Raw genomic sequence first — 26,973 nt, 5'->3', positions numbered from 1 at the left:
GAACAAGTATGGCAAAATGTTGATGGTTGTTGAACCTGGGTGATAGGTACGTGGGAATCTGCTGTACTGTCTCCATGCAGTATATTTTGAAATGTTTATAATAAAATATTTTAAAACTAGGTCAGTATAATTTTCCACATTAACAAAGGAGGAAAAATCATAATCATTTCAATAAATGTAGAAAAATTAATATATATTCATGACCTCAAAAAATACCTCATAGCAAACTAAGAATAGAGGTAAACTGCCTTAATTTACTAATGGAGATCTAAAAATTATATAAAGCACAACAGAACACTGACAGCTGTCCCTTTCAGTTTAAGAGTGATACAAGGAAGCCCACTATCACCACTTCAATTCAACTTTGTGCCAGAGATTCTACTGTTACTATAAGACAAGGAAAAGAGATAAAGGTGGCTCAGCTCCTGTAGCTCAGTGGTTAGGGCTCAGGCCATACATGGAGGCAGGCGGGTTCAAACCTGGCTGGGCCAGCTAAACAACAATGCCAGCTCCAACCAAAAAGTAGCTGGGCGTTGTGGTGAGTGCCTGTAGTCCCAGCTACTTGGGAGGCTAAGGCAAGAGAATCACTTAAGCCCAAGAGTTTGAAGTTGCCGTGAGCTGTGACACCACAGCACTCTACCCAGGGCAACGTTGTTAAATTCTGTCTCAAAAAAAAAGAAAAGAGATTAAGGTATGTACATAAAGAAAACTCTCATTATTAGCAGTTAATTGTTAGCAGATAATATTGATTGTGTACGTAGAAAATACAAAAGACTCTGTAGACAAAATATTAGAATTAATAAGGTTTTGGCCGGGCATAGTGGCTCACGCCTGGCGGCTGTGTTGGGGATACACATAGAGGACAGTGTGATGTGTAAGCGGATTAGCAAATCTCCCTGCACTGAAAACAGCTTACCATGATCCTAGGACTCTGCAAACTCCACCGTTAGGCACATACCCTACAAAATGTGGCTTGTAGGAGCCAAAATACCTACAATTGATTGTTGATAATAGCCAAAACATGGAAACAATCCAAATGTCCATGAATGGTGGAATTGGTTAAATAAATAATATCACAGTCACACAACTGAGTATCATAGAAAACAGAAAAGTAATACACTGGAGCTAGACGCAACATGAGTGAATCTGCAAAACACAACAACGAACAAAAGTCACCCCCTGAATCGTGTGTCACACTTACACACTGATAGCAGATATAAATTGTACCTTAATAAGGATGTATTTAAAACGTCAGTCACAAAATACTAAATGCTTTAAGTTTCTGTTTACGTGACATTCAAAACTAGGCAAGATTACCTACATTCTTTTTTTTTCTTTTCTGAGACAGAGTTTTACTTTGTCGCCCACAGAATGCTGTGGCGTCCTAGCTCACAGCAACCTCAAACTCTCGGGCTCAAGTGATTCTCTTGCCTCAGCCTCCCTAGTAGCTGGAACTACAGGCACCTGCCACAACGCTTGGCTTTTTTTTTTTTTTTTATAGAAATGGGGTCTCACTCTTGCTGTGGTCTCAAACCTGTGAGCTCAGGCAATCCCCAACAGCCGGCTCTCTGACTACATTCTTTAAGGATACAAAATTCGTTGATAGGACCACAGGGAAAACAAGGAAGTGAACACTTATAAAAGTGAAGATGGCTCTGGGGCAGGAAGAGGATTGTCGTTAGGAGAGAGTCCTTTTTTGACCTGGGGGGTGATGTTACAGGACTGGCACAGAGATTTGCTAATCTGCTTCTGTATTACGCAGCCCCCTACAGATATTCCCCAATACAAACGTGATAACAGGAATAATAAAACTATAGAGCACTAAAAGAAAAAAGTGACTAGGTGTAAGATCTTCATTAGGAAATAAACTAAACTGTAAATGAAACAAATGTCTGCTGATGGGTTTATTTGCTTGTCTGTACCTGCATTTACCATAAGTTTCACTCCCAGAGCTGGTGGAGGAGCTGGCGGAGGACCTTGCTGAGATTTTACGCAGCTCTTCTGCAATCACACTGTGTAGGGTTAAAGTGAACCCGGGTGAACTAACCAGAAGACTAGTGCTCTTCTCTTCATCCATTTGCTGTCTTTGAAACAGAGGATCAAACGATGGTGACAATGCAACCTAGAAGAAAAATGAGACTCTTTGAGGCCCTAAGTATAGCTCGTATTAGACTTTAAAAATCTGGTGTAAGCATTCAAATATGGCCTTAGTGTACACCCAAGCTGCTGAGAATAAGGACCCATGAATAATGTCACTCCACAGGGCAGTGGAAGGTAAATACCACCTGCCTCAGATGAGGCTATGTCACGGAACCTGAATGGCTGAACAGGTGGAAGGGCCGCCCAAACAGAAGAGACGGCCTCTGCTCAGTTCTGCTGTATCACTGCATCTCTCACTATGTATGTGTGATGCCATGTGCACCACATCCAGATTAGGACTCGTCCTCGAGGATCTCTCACTTTACAACAGCCTAGTCATACACTAGGTGATGTAGTCAGGAGAGAAGCCAGCCTGGGACACTCCAGGAGCATGAGGCACGGCTCCTCACTCGGCTATGGAGGAAAAAGGCCCCCTGGGAAGCTGACATTGGTTTTGAAGGGCTTGTGAGAACAGAAGGGCAGGTGAGCAGGAGAAGTTTGTTTCAAGGAGGCATGCAGAGGTTATAGAGAGAGAGTTTCTTCCCCCTCCTGATTATAAAACTTACAGAGACATTTTTCCCCTTCTTCATTTCTCCCATAGCACTTAGCCCAATGCCTGGCCCTAAGTACAAGATAAGCAATTGCTGAATAACCAAGGCAGCTCCATCTCCCTGACAACGAGCGTCTGCTCATGACCAAGAACCTTTCAATCTTCATGTTAAGGATCTGGCCTGGTTTTCAGAGAGAAGCAAAATAAACTACTTCTCTCTTCAGAACCAAACATATTTTTTAAAAATTAATAACATCAGGTGAGCTATATCTGCTATATGGGAGCAAAACCCAAAATCTTCATTTCTCAATTTTAGCTCATATATTAGCAGTTTAGAAATCGGAACTCATTGCAAGTTCAACTATCAGCCCTTCCAATGCTCAGTGGAGTGACATTACTCCTGGGTCTCTCTGTCCCTCTTGCACTTCAAGTTTGCTGAATGGGAATGAATGAATGAATGAACAGATTATCACACACACGCATGCCTTGTTCACAATGTAGATTTCCCTCAGAGATCAATAGCAACTCTGGGTTCCTATTTTAAAAGTTGGCAGAAATGCTTTTGTGGATTTGGGTTTTTTTGTTTGTTTTTTTCAGTTTTTGGCCGGGGCCGGGTTTGAACCCGCCACCTGCTTATATGGGGCCGGCGCCCTACTCCTTTGAGCTACAGGCGCCACCGGGATTTGTTTTTTTAATGAATAGAGAATAACTACGAGACTTCTAAGATGACTAGGTTTCCCCCAACTCCAGAGCTATGAAGAATAAATAAATAAAAATAAACCACTATACCTTTCTAGAGTCTGAGCCCTTTTCCTTTATACAAAAAGGATCATATATTTCAGAATCGTAATGTTCTCCAGATACAAATTCCTTTAGAAAAAAATACATGAGAGCAAATCACTACAAATACAGTTTTGCAAGATTCATAAGAACCAAATACTTTATTCCATTTTTACAGAAAAGCATATATGCAAAAGATTAGAAGAAGCCTCAGAAGTAATTTAGACTGAAGTGAGCCCCCACCATTCAGGGAGAAGTAATCATGTAGCTTTAGTTCCAATTTATCTATGAGCCTTAGTCTGAGAACTTTTTGCTCCTTAGATTGAGTTTAAGGCTGCTTATACCTTCCAGGTGCAGACACTAGTCTAATTTGAGAACTTTTTGCTCCTTAGATTGAGTTTAAGGCTGCCTTATACCTTCCAGGTGCAGACACTAGTCTAATTACAATAGATGTATGCCTGTCTTAAAATCTGTAAAGATTTCATTCCTCCTCATACCTTCTCTCCTGGGCTAAATACCCCCACTTCTTTCTTTTCTTTTCTTTCTTTCTTTCTTTTTTTTTTTTTTTTGAGGCAGAGTCTCACTCTGTTGTCCAGGCTGGAGTGCTGCGGCATCAACCAAGCTCACAGCAACCTCAAACTCTTGGGTTCAAGTAATTATCCTGCCCCAGCCTCCTGAATAGCTGGGACTACAGGCACCTGCCATAACACCTGGCTAAATTTTCTTTTAATTTTTAGTAGAGATGGGGACTTGCTCTTGCTGAGACTGGTCCCTCAACTCCTGAGCTCAAGCAATCCACTTGGCTCGGCCTCCCTCTAATCCTCCAACTAGGACTACAGGCATGAACCACCATACCCTGCCCAATAGAGAGTCCTGACTTCAAAATTAAAACAAAAGTCTTCATAATAAAAAACTAAATTTTACTATTTCAGTTAAGCCAAACTGAAGAACGGCCTATAGAAACTGTTAATCCCAGCGGCACCTGTAGCTCAGTGAGTTAGGGCACCGGCCACATACACAGAGGCTGGCGGGTTCAAACCCTGGCCCCAGCCAGCTAAAACAACAATGACATCGGCAACAATAACAACAACAACAACAAATAGCCGGGTGTTGTTGCGGGCACCTATAGTCCCAGCTACTTGGGAGGTTGAGGCAAGAGAATCCCTTAAGCCCAAGAGTTAGAGGTTGCTGTGAGGTGCAACACCACGGCACTCTACCCAGGGCAACAGCTTGAGACTCTGTCCCCCTCAACCAAAAAAAAAAAGAAAAGAAAAGAAACTGTTAACCCCCACACCTAACAGTTGGCTGACTCAATAGCCCTGCAATCCCATTTCCCCTTGCTCGCTTCCTAGTAGAGGTCAGAAAGCTGCACAGTGTTTTCCTGGCCCTGCTTGTAGCTGGACTTGCGGTGTGAGCCACTCTTGGCCAATGAGACCTTGGGGAGAGTTGGCTAGGGACCTCTAGGGACTCTTTCTGCTTCCTGATCAAAGAAGCAGGCACCATTCCTGACCCCTTCTTCCTGCCTTGAAAGCAAACCTACCACCTGGAGCTATAAGCAACCATCAGGCAAGCATTAGAATGATGGGGAAAAAATTGAAAATATTAAAAAAAAAATTGAAAATATTAAGGATAGCAATACAGAATAGAAAAGAACTTGACATCATTATGCTGCCAGAAGCCACCAGAAGACCACCACCTCTCAATTTTCTAATGGATAAATAATAATGCCTTTATGATTTAAGGCACTATTATTCTAATAACATTTACCTAAAAGCATTCTTGGTAAATCTAGTTCCAAATCAATTCTCCTATCCCTTCCACTCAAAACTCTAGGCGTGAGAATCCAGTATTACAGTTCAATTAATTCATCTTAAATACAAAAATAAGCTTTGCGGGCGGCGCCTGTGGCTCAGTGAGTAGGGCGCCGGCCCCATATGCCGAGGGTGGCGGGTTCAAACCCAGCCCCGGCCAAACTGCAACAAAAAAATAGCCGGGCGTTGTGGCGGGCGCCTGTAGTCCCAGCTGCTCGGGAGGCTGAGGCAAGAGAATCGCTTAAGCCCAGGAGTTGGAGGTTGCTGTGAGCTGTGTGAGGCCACGGCACTCTACCGAGGGCCATAAAGTGAGACTCTGTCTCTACAAAAAAAAAAAAAAAAAAAAAAAATAAGCTTTGGACTATTCACATAACCAGTAAAATTATTCAAATTATACTTTAATTAAATAAAAACAAATTCTCAGTACCATTTTATTTCTGTCCTTTAAATAATATTCATAATTCTCTTGTTTCTTTTTTTCAGGCCCTCTATATGAAATTACTTTTTCCAAAATTCTCTGCTGAAGAGGTGCTACAACATTTTGGACCCACTTTTTATGTAACAACTCTTTTCTTCTTTCCTTAAAAGTATCCAGATGCTGAAAATATGTATCCAGTCTCTAATGGAGTGATACAAACATAGAAAATAAATTATTAAGAAATTTTTCATTTATCATCATTTGAATAAGAAAAAAACACCACACTTGTTCCCCACTTATAAGCTCTCAAGCAAAATCGGATTACCAAATCCTAGTATAAGACAGTGTCCATTGGAGAACCTGAGAGCACAGCGCAGGTAGAACTCAAGGTTCTAAACCACAACTGCGCCTTCATATGAAAACACACAAAACTCTCGTCTATAAAAGGAGGGTAATCCCGCCTACTTCTTTGGATGCTCACATGGCAATATACGTACATTTCTGTCATAAATTGTAAACACAAATGTCAAAGTATTATTACAAATAACACCATCCTTCTCATTGAAAATAAACCCCTCTTAAGCTCGCTAATGCCATAGTGCCTAACAGTTACTGTCTGGTCTTTAACCTTAAATACTAATTCATTTCTGGTGGTTTTCTATATTCCCCACTGCAGTGTGGGAACATATGAGAAAGAGGCAAGCTTCAGTAGGACAGAATTTCCATTCAGAAGCAGGACACAGGGGAGCAGTTAGAACAATTTCTCAGATCCCTTCAGGACAGATCCAAGCAGGATTCAAGACCTCTTAGTGACCCTGCAAGGAGGTGGCACAATCTCAGATCTATACAGCAGACAACTACTCATTTGGCAGGGAAGCCTCATTCTCCCTGCAAAATGAGTCTTTTTGACATGGTGACATCACTCTCACTCTCCTAGATCACACTTAGACACCACACAGTCTGCAGCCAAGTCTTACCTTCACAACATAGTTTTCTCTAAATAAGATTGCGTGCACAGCTTCATCAATGTCTTCTCTAGCTAATACCTAAAATTACAGGATTGAATATTAAGGTATAAATCCTGAATAAACTAGAATGAAAAAACTCTGTGTATTCTACCAATAATTTTAGTGTAAATCTAATTCTTATCTCAAAATACATTTTGTAAGTTTTTATTACAGAAAATTTCAAAAAATCATTCTCCATGAGCCCATCACTCCTGTTCAACAATTATCAAGTCGGAGTCAATCTTATTTCATATAAATCTGTATTTTTCAGCCCCCTACCCAAACCCCTGATACTATATTATTAAATCATATATATATATTTTTTTAGACAGTCTTACTATGTCGTCCTCGGTAGAGTGCCGTAGCATCACAGCTCACAACAACCTCAAACTCTTGGGCTTAAGCGATTCTCTTGCCTCAGCCTCCCAAGTAGCTGGGACTACAGGCGCCGGCCACAATGCCTGGCTATTTTTTGGTTGTAATTGTCATTGTTGTTTGGCAGGCCCGGGTTGGGTTGGAACCTGCCAACTCCGGTATATGTAGCTGGCGCCCTAGCTGCTGACCTACAGGCGCCGAGCCTAAATCATATTTTTTTAATGTGCAAAGAAGCTTGCTAATTAAAGGGACTCTCTCTGAAATGAATTCTTACATTCATTCATATAGTCATTCATCCATTAGGTATGTTTTAAAGGGCATGTCCTACCTTTGCCTCGGTCTCTTCATAAATCAAAACTACAGTAAGTTTGAATTCAGCCATTCCAGATTCTCGAAGGTAGTTAGTGGCAGCTAGACAGATAGTTAGATATTGTCTCACATTTAGGGACTTGCTGTTTCCTTTATGAATTTGGGCAAAGCTGATGCACTGAAAATATCACTTTAGGGATGTTTTAGTTATAACACTATGAACTGATCTACAGCTTTTATTCTTAGAGGACTAAGAACCAAAGAAAAGGCAATAAAATTCCAGCATCTGGAAGAGATATACTATTGGCTACAAAATATTATCTCTAGTGAAAAATGACACAAGTTCTTAGGACTTTGTTATTCCAGCTCGGCTCTTCTTTCTGTTCTGCTGCACTGAGTGGCAGAATCTCTGAAATAAGAGAAATCCCAAAAAGAAGATTTGTGTTTTTTAACATCTTCGTATGAAATCTAAAATGATTTTGAACAGATACTCCAGTCTTCTCCAAAATAAAGCACTTATTATAATACAAACAGAATCTTACTGTTCAGAGTTTTCCTTACTGTCCAGAATGTAAACCTTCTCAGGCTTATTTTAAGATGGCAACTGAAAAAGTATGTATGACAGTTAAACATGTTTCCTGATACTCCAATATAATTTTAGAATCAATCAACTTATTTGAAAAGACAGAAAACAGGGTGGCACCTGTGGCTCAAAGAGTAGGGCACCAGCCCCATATGCCAGAGGTGGGTTCAAACCTGGCCCTGGCCAAAAAACTGCAAATAAATAAATAAATAAATAAAGCATGAGATTAAAAAAATTTTTTAAAGACAGAAAACATACACATTGGCAAGCATCTTGGGAAAATCTTTCTTAAAAGATACTCTAGGCTCGGCATCCATAGTTCAGTGGTTAGGGCACCAGCCACATACACCACGGGGCTGGTGGGTTCGAACCTTGCCTAGGCCTGCCAAACAAGGACAACTACAGGCTCCTCTAGTCCCAGCTACTTGGGAGAATCGCTTAAGCCCAAGTTGGAGGTTGCTGTGACAGGGTGAGACTCTGTCTCTAAAATAAATAAAGATATTCTAGTAAGAGTGTTAGCCAATGTTATATACGCTCTTGGTGTATTGCTTCAGATTCTCAAATGATCTTTCTTTGTTTGAAGAAATAGTTTTTGTCTTTGATAGCTCCTTCTTCCTAATTTTGCCAGAAAAGATAAGGAAAATGTAATCTACAGCAGCGCTCACTCTGAAATCCACAGCTTTCTGTGCACAAAAAACTGTCTCACTACTCTTCCACTGTGGCAAAAGGGGCAAAATAAAGAAAATTTAAAACGATGAGTTTTTTTTAGTGAGGCAAATCATGGAATCCACAATGAAATTTTCTTTATGAGAAAATTATTCCCAGACAGTAAGTGTAGGAATCAGCCAGCAGGCCCAGACCTGGCCTTTCCTACAGGGCAGCTGGGGTCCCTGCTTTTTTCCTGCTCACCTAGCTGAGGCCGGTGACAAGACACACTCTTGGCCAATTTTGATCCGGGGGCAGGGGTGGGGAACCTGCGGCCTTCTGACTTCAAGATTGTTCTTTCTTAAGCACCAAAGCCGGCAGGAAAAGCCTCATCTTTCGCTGCTGCACCCCTTTTAATAAAATAAATTTGGATTCAGTCAAAAGGCCGCGTGCGTCCCTAGGGCACTGGTTCCCCACCGATCCTAGGAATACAAGCGAGATTGAGGCAAAATAGCCACTGGACGCCAGGGGCTGGTGTCCCCGGGCCGGCACGACTTCTCAAGATGACACCTTACTTTACCTCCATTAAAGAAACTGACTCGGGCTCTGGCCATTCTTTTAATTTTTCGGGCCTGAAGTACTTCGATGTTTTCGAGGCAGCCATGGACAGCAGAGGCGCTGGGGGAGAGGGAGGAGCGGGGCAGCCCGAGGAGGCCGTTACGGCGGAGACCCGCCCGCCGCGCAGTCGGCGTTCCGAGCCCGCTCGCTCGGCCCGCGGGGAGTCAGGCCCGTGCGCCCGGCCGCGCCCTCCAGCGGGGCGGTCGCCCCTCCCGGTCAGCCGCCGCGTCGCCGAGGGCTGCAGGGGCACGCGGCCAGCCTGGACGCCCGGTCACGAGCCTCGCGGGAGGAGGCCGCGGTCGCGCGCTCGGGCGGCGCGCAGGGCTCGGGCGTCGGGCGCGCGCGGGACGCGAGGCCGTGACAGCCGGGGCTGCGGGCGCGCCACCCAGACGCCGGCGGGAACGCGACCGCCGCGTCCCGGGGAACAATTTGGTTTTACTGCAAATTAAAAGCCGCCTTTAAGCCGAGCTCCGGCGGCTCCTCCGCCCCCTCCGTCCGGGCGTTTTTGTTTTTGAGACAAGGTCTCACTATGTCTCCCTCGGTAGAGTGCGTGGCGTCACAGCTCACAGCACCCTCAAACTCTTGGGCTCAAGTGATTTTCTTGCCTCAGCCTCCCGAGTAGTTGGGACTACGGGTGCCCGCCCCCACGCCCGGCTATTTTTTAAAGACGAGGTCTCGCTCCGGCTCAGGCTGGTCTCGAACTCGTGAGCTCAAGAGATCCACCTGCCTCAGCCACCCAAAGTGCTAGGATTACAGTGTGAGCCACCGTAAAACCCAGGGCATGCAGACTGAGACGAAAGACAGTTTACCGGTTTGCTTGTAAGACGGAAGGCAAGAAATTTAAAGTGGAATGATTTTTAGCGAAGTATCTGGCTTCTTTTTGAAACTTCCTTTTGGATGGCGTGGTTGCAACAGCTGAAACTTGTTGCATTCCGATTTGAAGAATCCCAACTATTAAGAACATTTGCAACAATTTGGAAAATACTAAACAGTGACTAAATATTTAATGATATCTAGGAATTACTGTTAATATTTTAAAGTATGATCATGGATTGTGTTTTTACAAAGGAGATACATCCTGAAATAATGTGTAAAAACCAGCACATCTGAGATTGCTTCAAAGTAATCCAGTACGTGAGAGGGGAGGACTGGGTAGGATTATGGAGTTCATATCCTTTTCTCTCTACTTTGTATTTGACTGAAAGTTTCCATAATAAAACATTTTTTTAAATGCTCTCAAAATTTACCCCAGTCTTTCCTTCCTTCCTGAGGGAAAGTAGACTCAGCAGCACAAATTTACTTCTATTTTTATGTTTAAACTCAAATTTCTCACTGGAGACAAGAACAGAATTGATTAAATATTTTCAAAGGAAACATAACTAACTGGGTGAAAGCACGTAGGACTTAGCCAGGATTTGAACTGCTGCTTCAGAGCAACCAGACAACTTGTGTGACCTGTACCACCTATTCCTGCCTAATATAACCTGAAGTTTCCTAAGAAACTTTACCCATGTATTTATTGGTTTAATCAACAGTTTCCCTTAATCAAGATGTGCAAACTAATAAATGAGTGTTTATTGTTCTACTGACTCCAACAAACCTGAGGAACAGTTCTTGCTGAGGTTGAGAGTAAGCAACTTGCCCAAAATTACCAAGCAAATAATTGCCAAAATTTGTTTTTTATTTTTTTTGAGTCAGAATCTCACTTTGTTGCCCTCCATAGCATGTCGTGGCATCATAGCTCACAGCCACCTCAAACTCTTGGGCTCAAGCCATCCTCTTGTATTAGCCTCCAGAGTGGCTGGGACTACAGGTGCCTGCCATAATGCCCAGCTAGTTTTTCTGCTTTTAGTAAAGATGAGGTCTCCCTCTTGCTCTGGTTGGTCTCCAACTCCTGAGCTCAGGCAAGTCGCCTGCCTTGGCCTCCCCCAGTGCTAAGATTATAGGCATGAGCCACTGCACCCAACCAATTACCAAGATATAAACACAGGTCTTCCTAACTCAAACATCTGCACTCTTTACCCTATGTGTAGACCTTAGTCGTTAACTAAATATATTTTTGTTAATGTTCCATTAGTCCTCCATTACTTAACAGCTTTAATTATCATTTGCAAAAACTGAGATCACTGTGTTTATATTATTCCTATCTTCTCTTTCCCTCCCAATTTGTGTTATTTATAAAACTTAAATTGTCTCATGACCTTTGTTTTAGTCTGTCATACAGTCAATTGAATGTGTTCACTGTCAGTTCTTTTGCTATATTTTATGTCTTTGTTGATTCAAGTTCATTATTTAGTAATTTTTTCAAGAAGGGTTCATGGAAATAATATTCCCTTGGTTCTTACATATTTACATATATCTCTTGCCTTTATACCTTTATACTTTGAAAGCTGTCAAAATCAAAATGGAGTCACTAATGGTAAGAAAACTCTGATAGCCAGGTGGTATGTCTCACTCATTCAGTCCCAGCTACTCAGGATGCTGAAGTGGGAGGATCGCTTGGACCCAAGAGGTCAAGGCTGCAGTGAGCCATGATCAAGATACTGCACCACCAGCCTGGGTGAGAAAGCAAGACCCTGTATCTAAAAGAAAAAAATATCTAGTTTTCATGTGCAACCATATTTTGATTGGGGGGGTAAGAGATTGGGAGACTGGATAACTGTCATGATAGAATAATTTTAAAAGAATGATAAATGTGGAATGAGAGAAAAATGGGTAACTTAAAGTAAGAAAACAAAAAGCTCGGATGCCAGAAAGCTGGAGTCAAGGCATAAAAATATACAGCCACCATTTTTAATAAATCCCATTCTATCTGCAGCCCTCAAGTTCATAAACTCATCATTTTTTTTTTTGAAATGGGGTCTCATTGTGCTGCCCAGGCTGGAGCACAGCGGAGTGATCATAGCTTATAGCAACCTCAAACTCCTGGGCTCAAGCAATCCTCCTGCCTCATTCTCCCAAGTAGTTAGAACTACAGGTGTGTGCCACCACACCTGGCTAATTTTTCTTATTTTTCTGTAGAGCTGGGGTCTTGCTGTGTTGCCAAGGCTGGTCTCAAACTCCTGGCCTCAAATGATCCTCTGCCTCAGCTTCCTTAAGTGAGCGAGGGCACCCAGCCCATAAATTGATCTTGTAAGTTCCTTACAAGAATCAATGGCACAGGCTAGGAAAGAGAGGCTCTTGGCAATTATATACGTGTGGGGAAAAGACAGAACTGAAGAACTCAGACTCCCCCAACTCCTTTAAAAAGGTTCCCATGGCATCTCCTTTGCTTAAGGAAAATGGAATTCTGCTCTCCTGAGCTCTACGTCCTACTATGGCTTCCTGTGACCAGGATTCAAACTCAACATGTTTAGAATCAGAATCAGCAAGGGAATAATCATACCTAAAATGAGTTTTTGAATTTCCTAATAAATTTTAAAAATTGGAATAACCTGGGGGAAGATATGAGGGTGTGGATTTTAAGGGTACATGATCAAAGGGATCATTACTTCCTTTAGGAACAAACTAAATAAACTGAAATGTGCACTCAGTAAGGTAGCTATAATTATTTTTATTGGATGTTAGCAATATTTTGTAACTTCTGAGGAAAACACATTTGTAGTAACTGTCCATACATAGTATTGCCATTGCTTTGTGATCACAGACATTGAAGTCAAAAATTAAAGTTTGTAGTAGATGCTTCACCCTGAATGATTCCTGCTAGCAGATGACTTCCTCTGAAGTAGCCTTATTTTGTCTACCCTTTCACAAGTCATGGATGAGGATGTATGCTCCTTGGTTGCTGAAACCTTTTGAAGGTGACAAAAGAAAAGAGTTGAGTGTGCTACAGGGATGATGCTATCGCAAGAGCAGAAGGAACTCCCCAGCTATTCTGAGCAGATCCCCCTGAAGCCTGGTCCTGCCAGAGCTGAGTGACTCATCTCTTAGGGAAAGTCTCCACCCAAACCTCCTGCTTCAACCTTTCCTCGCTCTGTCTGGATTCAGAAACATGTAGACATTCAGGACACAGCCAACCGTATTATAGATGGGATAGAGCACTAATGATTTAAAGAACCCCACATGGTCCAGCCTTTCAGATGTCAGTAAGCATGGAGTACTAATTTAGACTAGCACATTGCTGTGACTTAGAAAATACTAGATTACTTTCTTCCCTTCTCTCTAAATCTCCATCTTCCACCTCACTATCAGCTGAGGACCATTTCACTCCATTGAGAAAATGAAAATAAACAGAAGTAAACAAACTTCCTTCACCAAGTCCACCGAGCTAGCTGCTTCTGTGTCCCTGTACCGTCTTCCCTCTTCACAGAATGGGTAGGTCGTCCTGCCCCCGATGGAGTCCTGGATCCCACCTCTTCACCTCTGAAGGACTCTCTCCTTGCTACATGGCCCCTCTCTCTCCAGCATCATCAAATGTCCTTCTCTACTGGAGCATTCCCAGCAGGAAACTTACATGTTAAATATCTAACATCTGATTAAAAAAACATTCCCTGTCCCTACCTTCTCCAGCCCCACCCCATGTCTCTCTGCTCCCTATAGAGCTAAACCCCACATAGGGTTGCTTATTCTGTCTCCACCTCCTCACCCCATTCTCTCCTGAAGCCACTCTAAATGAGTTTTCGTTCCAGCTAGTCCACAGTACCCTGAATGATGAAAGTCACCCATTACGTCTAATCTCACTAAATACAAAGGATAAATCCCAATCCTCCTTTTACTTGCCCTCTTAGCACCGTGACACGGTTGATCCTGCCCTCTTTTCTGAAACCCTTTCTGGGGCTCCTGATTGCCACTCACCCTTTTAATGTTCCCTCACTGGCTGTGCCTCCTTTTCCCAACCACTACATCTCGGAGCTCCGTAGAACTGGCCCTCAGCTCTTTTCCCTGCTGACACTTACTCCCAGGTGATCACATGATTTCAAACAGCGTTATATGCAGAAGACTCTCAAATAGCCTGTCTCCACCACCAGCATATGGGGCCTGCGCCCTACTCCGTTGAGCCACAGGCGGGGCCCTAATCTCCATATCTCTTAAGGCAATAGTGTTCCAATGTGAAGAAGGGAGTGGTGGGAAATCCCTCAGATGCTGAGAGCCAACACCAACCAGCTGGGAACGAAATCATCAGGGGAAACATTACCAGCAATGGGAATTTTCTCTGAATCACTTAAACGTGCCCCCATGAGAAAATACTAGCTTTAAACTCCTGCCAAGCCTAGAGAATGCTTTATACTAAGATGTTCTTCCATCTTACTCTTATTCCTTATCCTTGTTTCTTGCCACTGTGATTTCTGATTTTTTCAGTGCAACAGTGGGAGAGAGGACAAAAGCGAAGTAATTATGAGGGGCAGGAAAGTTCTTATGCATTAATGATGATCTATTTTAGTAAAAAAATAGACACTAAGAGAGGGGATCTTACATGACAAAGTACTGGTCATCATGCCAGATTGGATGTGTTTAATTACTGAACTGTGACTGCAACCAGAAGACTCTGCATTATCTTATGGGGCCTGAACTACTCCCAACAGAACAGATTTAAATGGACAGTTTAAGTCAATTGCTGTAAAATCATAGCCTACAAATCCTCCTTCTATATGAATGGTTATAGGTGTCTTGAACTTAACTAGCTCCAAACTGGATTATTACCCTCTTTTGCACTGGCCCTCTGCCTGCTAAACCTGCTTCCCCCTCAGACTACCCTAGTTCAGTGAATGAGATGCTAATCCACCAGGCCAAGCTGCTCAGGACTGATTTCTCAACTTTTTTTTTTTGAGACAGAGTCTCTATTGCCCAGGCTAGAGTGCCATGGCATCAGAGCTCACAGCAACCTCAAACTCTTGGGCTCAAGAGATCTTCTTGCCTCAGCCTCCCAAGTGGCTAGGACTACAGGTACCAACCGCCACACCTGGCTAATTTTTTCTATGTTTAGTAGAGACAGAGTTTCACTCTTGCTCAGGCTGGTCTTGAACTCCTGAGCTCAGGCAATCCTCCTGCCTCAGACTCCCAGAGTGCTAGGATAACAGGTGTGAGGCCACCACGCCCAGGTTGATTTCTCATTTTCGCTTTCGTTCATGTGGAACCTGAATGAGCTGTCAGCTCCTTTGGTGTCACCTTCCCACAAGCACCACTGGCTGCTTCACTCTCACCTGGCCTCCCTGCTTCCCCTCTTGCCCTTGAGTCCTCAGTTCTCCACGCAGCAGCCATCTCCTTTTTAAAATGTTTGTTAGATCATATCTCTCCCCTACTTAAAACCTTTGAATGGTTTACCCTCACAGTTTGGACTGTATTCCAACTCTTCATTGTGGCTTCTAAGCCCTACACCTGCCTCCCCTCAGCCCTACCTCCTGCCTTTCCCTCCACACTATGCTTCAGCCTCACCAGTTTTTCCTATTTCCTGAACACACCAACCTCACTCCTGTCTCAGGAGACAGGCACCTGGAATGAGACTCTGTCTCAAAACAAAACAAAACAAGAAGAAGAGGATTACACCTGTAATCCCAGCACTCTGGGATGCAGAGGGAGACGGATTGCTTGAGTTCATGAGTTTGAAACCAGCCTGAGCAAGAGTGAGAACCTATCTCTAAAAAATAGCTGGGAAATTCTGGGAAGATGGCCAACTGGTAGCAACCCTCAGCAGAAGCTCCTGAGCAGAGGGAAAAAAACTGGACGGAATCGGACTCTATGAGGCCAAAGACAGGGAGCTGAGCCAAGAAAGAAGTTCGGCAAGCTCTAACTCCAAGGAAGAGCATTCAAGAAAACAAATTACAGGTACAAAGCCTATCGACTAGAGGACGGGAGACCCCTCCCCCAAGCAGGAGGCCTGCCAAAGGCTATCTGGGAATGAGCAGGGAACAAAAGACCTCTCATTTTACCTTGCTGGAAAGAGCCACCCTAAACTCCAGGTCTCTTTCTCCAGAGAGGTCCCACTTATGAACCTAGACACCACCCTGCCAGGCATAAAATTGAACAGGGATTTTTCCCCACAAGTCCAAACTCAGTCCACCCTTTCCCCCTCACCTGGTGGTCTGAAGTTCTGCCCACTGCAGAGCACAGAGTGTTTGGTCTTGCCCTGAGAGATCTGGGCATAGGGTGGACCGCCAACCATCAGGACAGAATCTGTGACTAATAGGGAAGAAAGAGGGTGTGGAAAGAAAGGGACACTAGGCGCAAGGAGGAGCAGTCCCCTGGTTATGGCTATGTCTGGCCAGTGGCTGTGTCTGGCAGGACAGGGTGCAGAACCCCTGGCTCTGACAGCACCCACAGTGGGAGAGTGCCCCATGTGGACTGTGTTTGGCAGACAGAGCTGGTCCCCAGCTCCTGCTGAACCTGCAAGCAGAGGCTTGCTAGGCATGGACTTAGACCTGAGAGCAAGGGCATGGTCCCTGAGAGCAAGGGCATGGTTCCAACAGAACCCTCAAGCAGTGGCTTACTGGGTATGAACCAAGACCTGAGGGCTAGGGCATGGTCCCCCATCTCCAGTGGAGCTGGTGTGCAGAACCTTACTGGGTGAGGACAGAGACATGCAAGCAGAATGCAGTGCCCTGACTCTAACAGAGCCTGCGAACAGAGGCTTGCCAGGCAGTGGACTGAGACTGGCAGACAGGGGCATGGTACCCTGACTCCAACTGATCTGGCAAGCAGAAGCAAGCTGGGTGTGGACTGAGACCAGTGGGTGGGGGCATGGCCCCTGGCTCCAACTGGGCCTGTGAGCAGAGAAGTGGACAACAGTGTGGACTGAGTCTGGTAGGAAGGAATGTGGATCCCTGGCTCTAATTGCCCTGTTGGAGACCCTTGAATCCCTCTCTGTTAAGCAGGGTTTGCACTATCTGAGACAATTTAATTGGAACCCGTGTCTGAGGCTGTCCACTCGGGGACATTCTGACATTGACCTTCAAAGTTCTGTAGCAGAAAAGAACTGAAGGGTGGGGGCTGGGCACCGCAGCTGTTCATATCGCTTCACAGTCGAGATTTAAACCTAATACTGCAGTTTCTTAGGATAGGATAGAGGTTGGCGGATATCAAAACAGAGCTAGCTTGCACTATCTCACCAAGTATGTCCTCAGCATCTCCGGCCGAAACTCTGAAAGGGGCCTTTGTAAGGGTGTAGGAGATAAACCACAATTACAAAGCCTAGTGCTTTGGTAAGGGGCTATCTCTACTACCTGGGAACCCCAATTCAATTTCACCCTACCAGTTCTAATAGCCAAACAGTGGAAAATAAACATAGTGTGAACCCAACAGAAGAACTCTGGCAACATGAATAAGCAGAGTAGATCAACACTCCCTCCACCCCAAGAAATGACAAAGGAGATACAACTAAAGAAGCCATGCATAGACAAATGGCAGCAATGTCAGAAATCAAATTCAGAATATGGATGGCAAATAAGATAAATAGAATGGAAAAAAAGGTAGAAACTGAATTCCAAAGAGTAGTTCTAAAGTTGTCTCAAGAAATTAATGAATTCAAAGCCCAAGTCACCAAAGACATGGACATAATGAGAAAAGAGATAGCAGAGCTCAAGGAAATGAAAAAGTTAGTTGAGGAGCTCCAAAATATAGTAGAATCCCTCAGTAATAGAGTTGACCAGGCAGAAGAAAGGATCTCTGAAACTGAAGACAAAGCTTTCGAATGTTCCCAAACACTCAACAAGGCAGACAAATGGAGAGCAAAAACTGATCATTCCCTGAGAGAGTTGTAGGATCATTCCAAAAGATCAAACATTTGTCTTACAGGAATTCCTGAAGAAAAGGATGGTCCTAAAGGTACAGATGCTCTACGCCGGAGATTTTGGAGGAGAATTTCCCAAGCATTGCAAGAGATACAGAACTTCAGATAGCAGACAGTTTCAGAACCCCAGCAAGACTCAATCCAAATAAGGCATCTCCTAGACAGATTGTGATTAACTTTCCCAAAGTTAAGATAAAGAAGAAAATTCTATAAGCAGCCAGATGTAAGAAAAGCATCACCTACAAAGGGAGAAGTATCAGAATGACTGCAGATCTCTCAGCCGAAACGTTTCAAGCCAGAAGAAGATAGTCATCGACCTTCAATCTCCTAAAACAAAACAAGTTCCAGCCCAGGATCCTCTATACTGCTAAACTAAGTTTCATTTGTGATGGAGAAATCAAATACTTTAATGACATAGACATGTTGAAGAAATTTGCCATAACTAAACCAGCTGTCCAGGATATTCTCAGATCCATCCTCCACAATGACCAGCACAATGCTCTACTTCCAAAGTAAACTCACCCAGAAATTTTTGAACAAAACCTAACTTGCACAGTGGTGAAAGGATTTAAAATATCTACTGGATATCTGAAAATCATGACACCAAAAACACAACCAGACTTATCAATTCTCTCAATTAATGTGAATGGTTTAAATTGTCCTCTAAAGAGGCACAGGCTGGCTGACATAAACTCAGACCGGATATCTGATTTATACAAGAATCTCACCTTACCTTAAAGGATAAAAATAGACTCAGGGTGACGGGATGGACTTATATAATACAGGCAAATGGAAACCAGAAAAAAACAGGGGTTGCAATTTTAGTAGCAGATACAATTGGCTTTAAACCAACAAAGATAAAGAAAGAGAAGGAAGGTCACTACAGATTTGTCAAAGGAAACACCCAACACTAAGAGATTTCAATAATTAACATTTATGCACCCTACCAGAATGCTCAATTCATAAAGCAGATACTAATGGATATGAACAACTTGATATCTTCCTGCACTATAATAGTTGGAGATTTTAACACCCCTTTGACAATATTGGATAGATCCTCCAAGAAGAAACTAAACAAAGAAATATTAGACTTAAACCTGACCCTAGAAAAAATGGACTTTCCAGACCTCTACAGATCATCCTCTAAAATAGATCATATCCTCGTACACAAGTCTAACCTCAGCAAATTTAAAAGTGTAGAAATTATTCCTTGTATCTTCTCAGACCACCATGGAATAAAAGTTGAACTCAACAGCAATGGGAATGTTCATACTCAAACAAAGTCATGGAAACTAAATAATTTTAGGCTGAATGATAGCTGGGTCAAAGATGAGATTAAGAAGGAAATCACTAAATTTTTGGAACAAAATGATAACAAAGACACAAATTACCAAAACCTGCAAAGGCAGTCCTAACAGGTAAATTTATAGGATTGGAAACCTTCATCAAGAAAACAGAAAGAGAAGAAGCCAACAACTTAATGGATCATCTCAAGCAACTGGAAAAGGAAGAACATTCCAACCCCAAACCCAGCAGAAGAAAAGAAAGAACCAAAATTAGGACAGAATTAAATGAAACTGAAAACAAAAGAATCATTCAGAAGATCAACGAAACAAAAAGTTGGTTTTTTGAAAACAAAAACTGATAAACCTTTGGCCAACCTAACCAGAAATAAAAAAAGTAAAATCTCTAATGTTGTCTATCAGAAATGATAAAGGAGAAATAACAACAGATACTTCAGAAATTCAAAAAAATCCTCAATGATTACTACAAAAATCTCTATTCCCAGAAATTTGAAAATCTGAAGGAAATAGACAAATACCTGGAAGCATGCCACCTTCCTAGACTCAACCAGAAAGAATTAGAAATCTTGAATAGACCTATATCAATCACTGAAATAGCATCAACAATCAACAATATGAAATCTCTCAAAAAAGAAAAGTCCAGGACCAGATGGCTTCTTATCTGAATTCTATCAAACCTTTCAAGAGGAACTAGTACCTATATTATACAACATTTTCTAAAGCATAGAAAAAGAAGAAATACTTCCCAACACATTCTATGAAGCAAATATCACCCTGATATTCAAACCAGGAAAGGATCCAACAAAGGAAGAAAATTACAGACCAATATCATTAATGAATATCAATGCAAAAATATTTAATAAGATCTTAGCAAACAGAATTCAACAACGCATCAAAAAAATTATACACCATGATCAAATTGGTTTTATTCCAGGGTTACAGGGTTGGTTCAACATACACAAATCTATAAATATAATACATCACATCGATAAAATAAAAGACAAAGAGCATATGATTCTCTCAATTGATGCCAAAAAATGCCTTTGATAATACCAAGCATCCTTTCATGAGCAGAACACTTAAGAAAATAAGCATATGGGCAGTGCCTACAGAGTGGGGTGCCGGCTCCATATGCTAGAGGTGGCGGGTTCAAACCCAGCCCCGGCCAAAAACTGCAAAAAAAAAAAAAAATACTAGAAGAGAGTGCAGGGAAAACACTTGAAGAAATGGGCCTGGGAGAATAATTTATGTCTCTGTCTCTGGGCAATTGAAGCAACACCAAAAATACATTACTGGGATCTGATCAAACTAAAAATCTTTTGCACAGTCAAGAGCACAGTAAGTAAAGCAAACAACTTTCAGAATGGGAGAAGATTTTTGCAGGTTATGCTTCCCTGATTAATAACATGTACATGTTCACAGTAATAGAAATTCTAAATGGTTACCAGAGAAGGCTTCTGCACAAACTATAGTCTTCCACAAACAAGTGTGATGCCACTGGCCCTGGGTTCCCTACATAGAAAATTTGGGGGCTCAATAAAGATATTTTTACAGATAAATAAATAAATAAATAAACAATAGCCGGGCATTGTGGGAGGCTCCTGTAGTTCCAGCTATGTAGGAGGCTGAGGCAAGAGAATCGCTTGAGCCTAAGAGTTTCAGGTTACTATGAGCTATGACGCCATAGCACTCAACCCCAGGGCGACTGAGTGAGACTCTGTCTTCAAAAAAAATAAGAAGATAGGCTGTTCACACACTAATTTCTAACTATGGGGGAGACTGTGACTTCTCTAATCCACTCCTAAGAGAGGCTGACCCCAGAGTGTTGGGACATAAAGGGTGGAGAAGAGAACTGAGGAGAAGCCCCATGTAGGCCTAGACTAGATCAGTGAAATGGCCACCAAGTTTAACTGCAGTTGCCTTCTGGTGAGAAATCTATGTTCTGTAAATACCTGTGTTTCTATGAATCTTACATTTTAAATTTAGGGGCTTTTCCCCTGAATTTATTACACATTTTCTTCTCATTGCCTTGGGCTAGGAGAGGAAAGTCACCCACCAGCATAAATAATTGTGCCCTTCTGTTGTCATACAGCCTGAATCAGAATCCCAGATTCTAATTGTTTTTTGTTTCTTTTTGTAGAGACAGAGTCTCACTTTATGGCCCTCGGTAGAGTGCCGTGGCCTCACACAGCTCACAGCAACCTCCAATTCCTGGGCTTAAGCGATTCTCTTGCCTCAGCCTCCCGAGCAGCTGGGACTACAGGCGAGATTCTAATTGTTTTTAAGTTCAGGATCTGGATCAGAGTCAGAAGAGGTCAACTGCTGCTACTGGGGGTAGGGGTTGGGAGGCTGCTGAGACTATGGCAGGGAACAGGCACAGAGCTGACCCTGGGGGTGCACATTCCAGGGCTCCCATCCAGGTGACTGAGGCTCCTTCATGTAGTCCACAGGTAGGAGGCCGACAGCAGTGCCTCAAAGCAGATGGGCATGGCATGGACCTGGGGCTAGTACTTGGGAGCTGAAGGGATGACCACATATATACAGAGAGGACCTAAAGAGACTCTGTCCTTTTAACTATATCCCAGCATCCTGTCTAGGGCCTCTTCATAAGGACAGGGCCACAGTTGGCTCCTGGGACTCTGACTGGTCTTATGAGTAGTCCATCGTGAGTCCAGCTGGAAACACTGGTGCTAGCTCTGTTTTGTGCCCCTCTGTTTGAGATGCTGGGCAATTGCCTTAAATTATTCATGATTATTCTTCTTCAACTCTTCAAATTTAAGCAATTTCCATCCTTTTAGGACACTCTGGATCTCCTGGTTACTCCAAGTTTTAATTAACGGGTCTGAGGCTGGGCACAGTGGCTCACGCCTGTAATCCCACCACTTTGGGAGCCTGGGGTGGGCGGATCTCCTGAGCTCATGAGTTCGAGAACAGCCTGAGCCACAGCAAGACCCCGTCTCTAAAAATAGCCAGGTGTTGTGGCGGGCACCTGTAGTTCCAGCTACTCAGGAGGCTGAGGCAAGAGAATTGCTTGAGCCCAAGAGTTAGAGGTTGCTGTGTGCTATGATGCCACAGCACTCCACTGAGGGGGACAAAGCGAGACTCTGTCTCAAAAAAAATAAAAATTAAAATTAACTGGTCTGAGGGTTTTTCCATGTCCTTGGCTTCATTTTCCTCCTTTACGTTTTATGGGTATGTATTACCTTCAGTCTGAAGTCTCCCACTCTCCAGTTTTATTCCTGAGTTTTCTCCTAGGTTTCTTTTCACTTCAGCTACAGGGCAGAATCCCGGATCTGCAGAGAACTAGCACTTACTCTGTTCTAATCCAGAGAGTCAGAGGGTACTCAAGCGTAGAAATGTGTTTGTTCCTCTCTGCTTCTGGCAGTCTCTCAAATTTGGAGGTTTTACTTCTGAAATGTTATTACTTTCATGAAGTATTGGTCTTTTTGAAAATTTTCTACCTATCCTGACTGTATGAAGAGGAACAACATTTGGGGCCTGGCTCGTACGCTAAGTGAATGGTAGAGAGATGGTAGAGATGGCAGAGAGAGAGAAGGGCAGACTCTCAGGGGGAGGGAGCCAGGGACATTTTGGACAGCACCATCCACCCACCAGAGAGCACCCAGCTATGCAGCTCCACCAGGTCACCAGGGGCAACTCTCCATTCCCTGTGAAAAAAGGACATCTACCTCCCAGTTTCTTCTGCTCTATCCCTCCCCTGGGGGGTGGGGGGTACTGGGGCTTCTCCTCTCAGAAGCCTGCCATACAGAGAAGTTCCCAGTTGCTCAGATTCTGGTGTCAGCAGCGGCTGCCCTGTGTACTGTGAAATGGGACTGCCCCAGCTCTTACCACATCCTGATCTTCATCCCGTTCTACCTCCTGGTTGAGGTTCAAGGAAGAGCAGTGCCCTTCAGAGTTGGCCTCTTTAGGACTTGGATTCTTTCCCTCCTGATAACACAGAGTTTCTTTTTCCAGAAAGGATAACCCTTTGGTTCTGTACGGAGGAATTGGAAAGGAAGGAATTCTCTTAACTCTCAACTCAATTATAGCATTTAATGTTTTTAAGTTTGAAGTCAGGAAGTTCTCTATGAACTTATATATCCATATTTTTATGAAAAAGAAACACAAATAAATAGTATTACCTTGCTCTAGAAATAGTTTCATCTGTAATCTCTTTACCGCTTAATCCAATAGCTGAGTGAGGGTCTTTAGAGTGAATGACCCTCCCATATTTGTCCATTTTGCTTTCCTTGGAAAGGTCTAACTCTGTCAAAGACAAACATGCCTTCTCCACCCCTGCAGCTGTAATTGGGGTGCTTCCCTAATTCATGAAAGAGAATTCAATCTTCTTCCTCTTTTTCCAGAAGGAGCTCATAGACTTAAGCCTCTAGTCTAAAATATAAGCCCCCAGGTACTCCAGAATGCAATAATCTCCTTCATATCTGGGTTACACTCTGCTAGTAAAAGTATCAAAGAACAAAATCCCTCCTTCTATATCATTTATAGAAATTAGACAGGATTAAGATATGGATTATCCTAAAATCTTATCCAAACAGATCTGTTTGAGACTGTGGCAGTTAGAGGAACTTACTCCTTTGAATTCTAATATACAAGAGTGATTCTGAATCATTCTATCTTTTGAGGCCTTCAGCTACAAAATTAATAGGGCTTCGTTTCAATACTTCTTTCTGTCCCTAAATTTCAGCCCCTATTCAAGAGACAAAGCAGCCAATTGGTTTTTGTTTTTGAGACAAAGTTTCACTCTGTTGCCCTGGGTAGAGTGCTGTGGTATCATTGTAGCTACAGCAACCTAAAACTCCTGAGCTTGAGCAATCGTGCTTCAGACTCCCAAGTACCTGGGACTATAGGCACCCACCACAACACCCAGCTAAGTTTTGTTTCTATTTTCAGTAAAGAGAGGGTCATGATCCTGCTTAGGCTGGTCTGGAACTCCTGAGCTCAAGCCATCCACCGGCCTGGGCCTCCTAGAGTGCTAGGAGTACAGGTGTGAGTCACTGAGCCCAGCCAAAATCTCTTACTTTTAATTCCATAGCTACTTGATTGCGATGATCTTCATGTAACATGGATGGCAGTGTGTACCGTACCACTTCTCTGCCTGTAACATCTCGGTAGGATGTTGTAACAGCTACTACACACTAAAGCTAGTTTCAAACTCTGGAGTTTATACTGCTCCAACTCAATAAAAACTCCACTAACCTTTAATTTTAGTACAAGTTAACAATTATTTACCATTTCTTTCTTTCTTTTTTTTTTTTTTTTTGCAGTTCTTGGCCAGGGCGGGCTTGAACCCACCACCCCCAGTATGTGGGGCCGGCACCCTATTCCTTGAGCCACAGGCCTTCTGTGCTTGTTATTTCTAAGTGTGTTAGCTCTTTGTCCCTTAAAACCAGAAAAGCCTGACTAGAGCTACCGCCTCACCCAGACCTGGGGGTGGGAGGTGCCGGACCTGGTGCCACAGCGGAGCTGGTGCAGCCACAGCACCTTGTCCACAAGGTGAAGGGACGGTTGATGGCAGACGAGGGCAACACAGCCCAGCGCCTTAAATGAGCGGAGCAAAGCTGTGCAGTGACAGGCTTACTTGTAAGTTACTGCTGTTTCTTCTTCCTGGGATGCCAGAAGATGAGGAGCTCTTGCCAAGGGTTTCAAATCAAAACTAGTATGGTTAAAATTCACTTTCACTTTTAACCTTTAACAAGATAACATGTGTGAGGATGTTTTGAAGACAATACTAGCTTACATACTTACACAGAAATTACTGTGATACACTGATTATCCAAAATAATATCATTACTTCAAACTGGTACCATTCTTAGACGAGATTAGTTTTGGTTTTGTTTTGGTTTGATTTCGTTTTGAAACACGGTGACTCTCCTTGTCACCCAGGCTGGAGCACAGTGGCCAGATCATAGCTCACTGAAACCTCCAACTCCTGGGCTCAAGTGATCCTCTTGCCTCAGCCTCCCAAACTGCTGGGACTACAGGAGTGAGCCACCACAGCTGGCTAAAATATATTTTGTCTATCTTTTCACTTAGCTTTTGTCCTATCCTATATTCAAACTGCAGTACATCATTTGTCAGATTAAAGTTCCTAGAAATACCATTTCCAGCATCTCACTCCCTCCTCAACTCTACTCACCAACTCCCCATTCCCTGCAAGACAAATGTCCAATTCTTTAGCAGGCATTAAAGGCTCTTCACAAAACGGCTCCAACCTGAATCAATGACTGCCCATCCATCCATTCATTACACAGACAAGTAAATAGTTGCAAAACTGTGTGATAAATGAAGACGTACCAAGTATGGGGTGGGACAGCAGAGGGACTAATCCATACTACCTAGTAAGAGGAGGTAGTTTGGAAAGACTTCCGAGAACAAGTCATAAAGGGACATTTTATAGAGTCTTGAAAACAGACTTTTGCTCAATAAAAAGATAGGTGGACAGTCCAGAGAAGAAAGCCCAGCATGTGCAAAGGCACAGAGGTATGAAGAATACCATTTATTCAGATAGAGATTAGTTTTTAACTGAGAGACATGGGAGCCACTAAAGGGAATTAAATTGGAAAGTAACATGATGCACCACGTAAGCTCACTTGGTAGCACCCTACAACGTGAGAGAAAATATGGCGCTGTGGACTGTGGAGTCAGAGACCTGATTTCAATTTCTGACTCTACCATTTTATGGCTATAAATAAGTAGCTTCCAACTTTTTATGCACTGGACTCATGTGTGGTGACTTTGGTTTTGCGGTAGGGTCTTGTTCTGCCACTCAGGCTGGAGTGCAGTGGCACAATCATAGCTCACTGAAGCTGAGAACTCCTAGGCTCAAGGGATTCTCCCACCTCAGCCTGCCAAGTAGCTAGAAAATAGTGCCTAGCCACATATGGCTAATTTTATCTGAGGATTTAAAAAAAATACTGAGATCTAGGTTCTACCCCCAGAGATTCTAATTTCATTTGTCTAGGGTATGGCCTGGGTATCAGGATTTTTTTTTTAACTTCCCAGAATATTCTAAGATAAAGCCATAGCTGAAAAATACTGCTGTAAAACTGATAGGGTACTTCCGTTATTGGTGTAATAGTACCTACTAAGTACCAACCAAATGCAGTTTCTATGAAGATGAAACGAATGAGCTTATGTTAAAACATGTATAACTGGGCGGCACCTGTGGCTCAAGGAGTAGGGCACGGGCCCCATATACTGGAGGTGGCGAGTTCAAACCCGGCCCTGGCCAAAAGCTGCAAAAAAATAAAAAAAAAAAGAAAAAGAAAACGTGTAACTGTGCCTGGCACATAGGAGCTGAATAAATTATAATTATTATCCTGGGTTAGAGATGAAGATGAGAATTTGATTTAGGGAAATGTTACGGAAAGGGCAGATGAGGAAGAGCATTAGGAGTGAACGTGACAGAGCCTACTGCTAACTTAGATAAAGGGATAATGAGAGAAGAAGAACCCGGATATTTCCTATAACTAGAAACACAAAGCACATGTAGATGCTTCAGATAACCAGCCTGAGTGGCTGCCTGGTGTGTGAAAGGGACACAGGCGATGGAATATCTGTGACTGGGGTATAGAAGACGCGTTCATCTCGCGCTAGTCCCTTCTGACTCAGGCAGAGTTTCCAGCTGTCTTAGTGGTTAAGCCCTGGAGCTCCTTCCCACTCTCAGACTCCTGGTGCAGGCTGGACACTGA

General features: G+C 43.1%; 2 protein-coding genes across 30 annotated transcripts in view; one reads left to right on the top strand and one right to left on the bottom strand.

Moving 5' to 3' along the window:
* LOC128584190 (rRNA-processing protein FCF1 homolog) overlaps positions 1–26,973 on the top strand; it is a 197,117-nt gene that overhangs the window by 136,215 nt on the left and 33,929 nt on the right. The gene's annotated exons all lie outside the window — the stretch shown is intronic.
* LOC128584184 (protein FAM228B-like) overlaps positions 1–26,973 on the bottom strand; it is a 75,631-nt gene that overhangs the window by 25,450 nt on the left and 23,208 nt on the right. For 16 of the 29 annotated variants that reach the window (XM_053589145.1, XM_053589141.1, XM_053589142.1 and 13 more), the window contains 6 exons: positions 24,861–24,968; positions 23,111–23,255; positions 6,676–6,744; positions 5,708–5,899; positions 3,479–3,559; positions 1,923–2,122 (listed from right to left, as the gene is read on the bottom strand). In XM_053589145.1, the coding sequence (XP_053445120.1) occupies positions 1,923–2,122; positions 3,479–3,559; positions 5,708–5,899; positions 6,676–6,744; positions 23,111–23,255; positions 24,861–24,968 (795 nt within the window). Of the gene's footprint in view, positions 1–1,922; positions 2,123–3,478; positions 3,560–5,707; positions 5,900–6,675; positions 6,745–8,881; positions 9,028–12,791; positions 13,027–23,110; positions 23,256–24,860; positions 24,969–26,973 lie in introns of those variants that run through there. The other 13 variants (XM_053589160.1, XM_053589155.1, XM_053589166.1 and 10 more) reach the window with 9 other exon arrangements.

The sequence above is a fragment of the Nycticebus coucang genome, chromosome 4, assembly GCF_027406575.1.
Source record: "Nycticebus coucang isolate mNycCou1 chromosome 4, mNycCou1.pri, whole genome shotgun sequence".
In the NCBI taxonomy this organism is placed as follows: domain Eukaryota; kingdom Metazoa; phylum Chordata; class Mammalia; order Primates; family Lorisidae; genus Nycticebus; species Nycticebus coucang.
The sequence above is the reverse complement of the archived record's forward strand: the minus strand, read 5'-3'. Positions and strand labels throughout refer to the sequence as shown.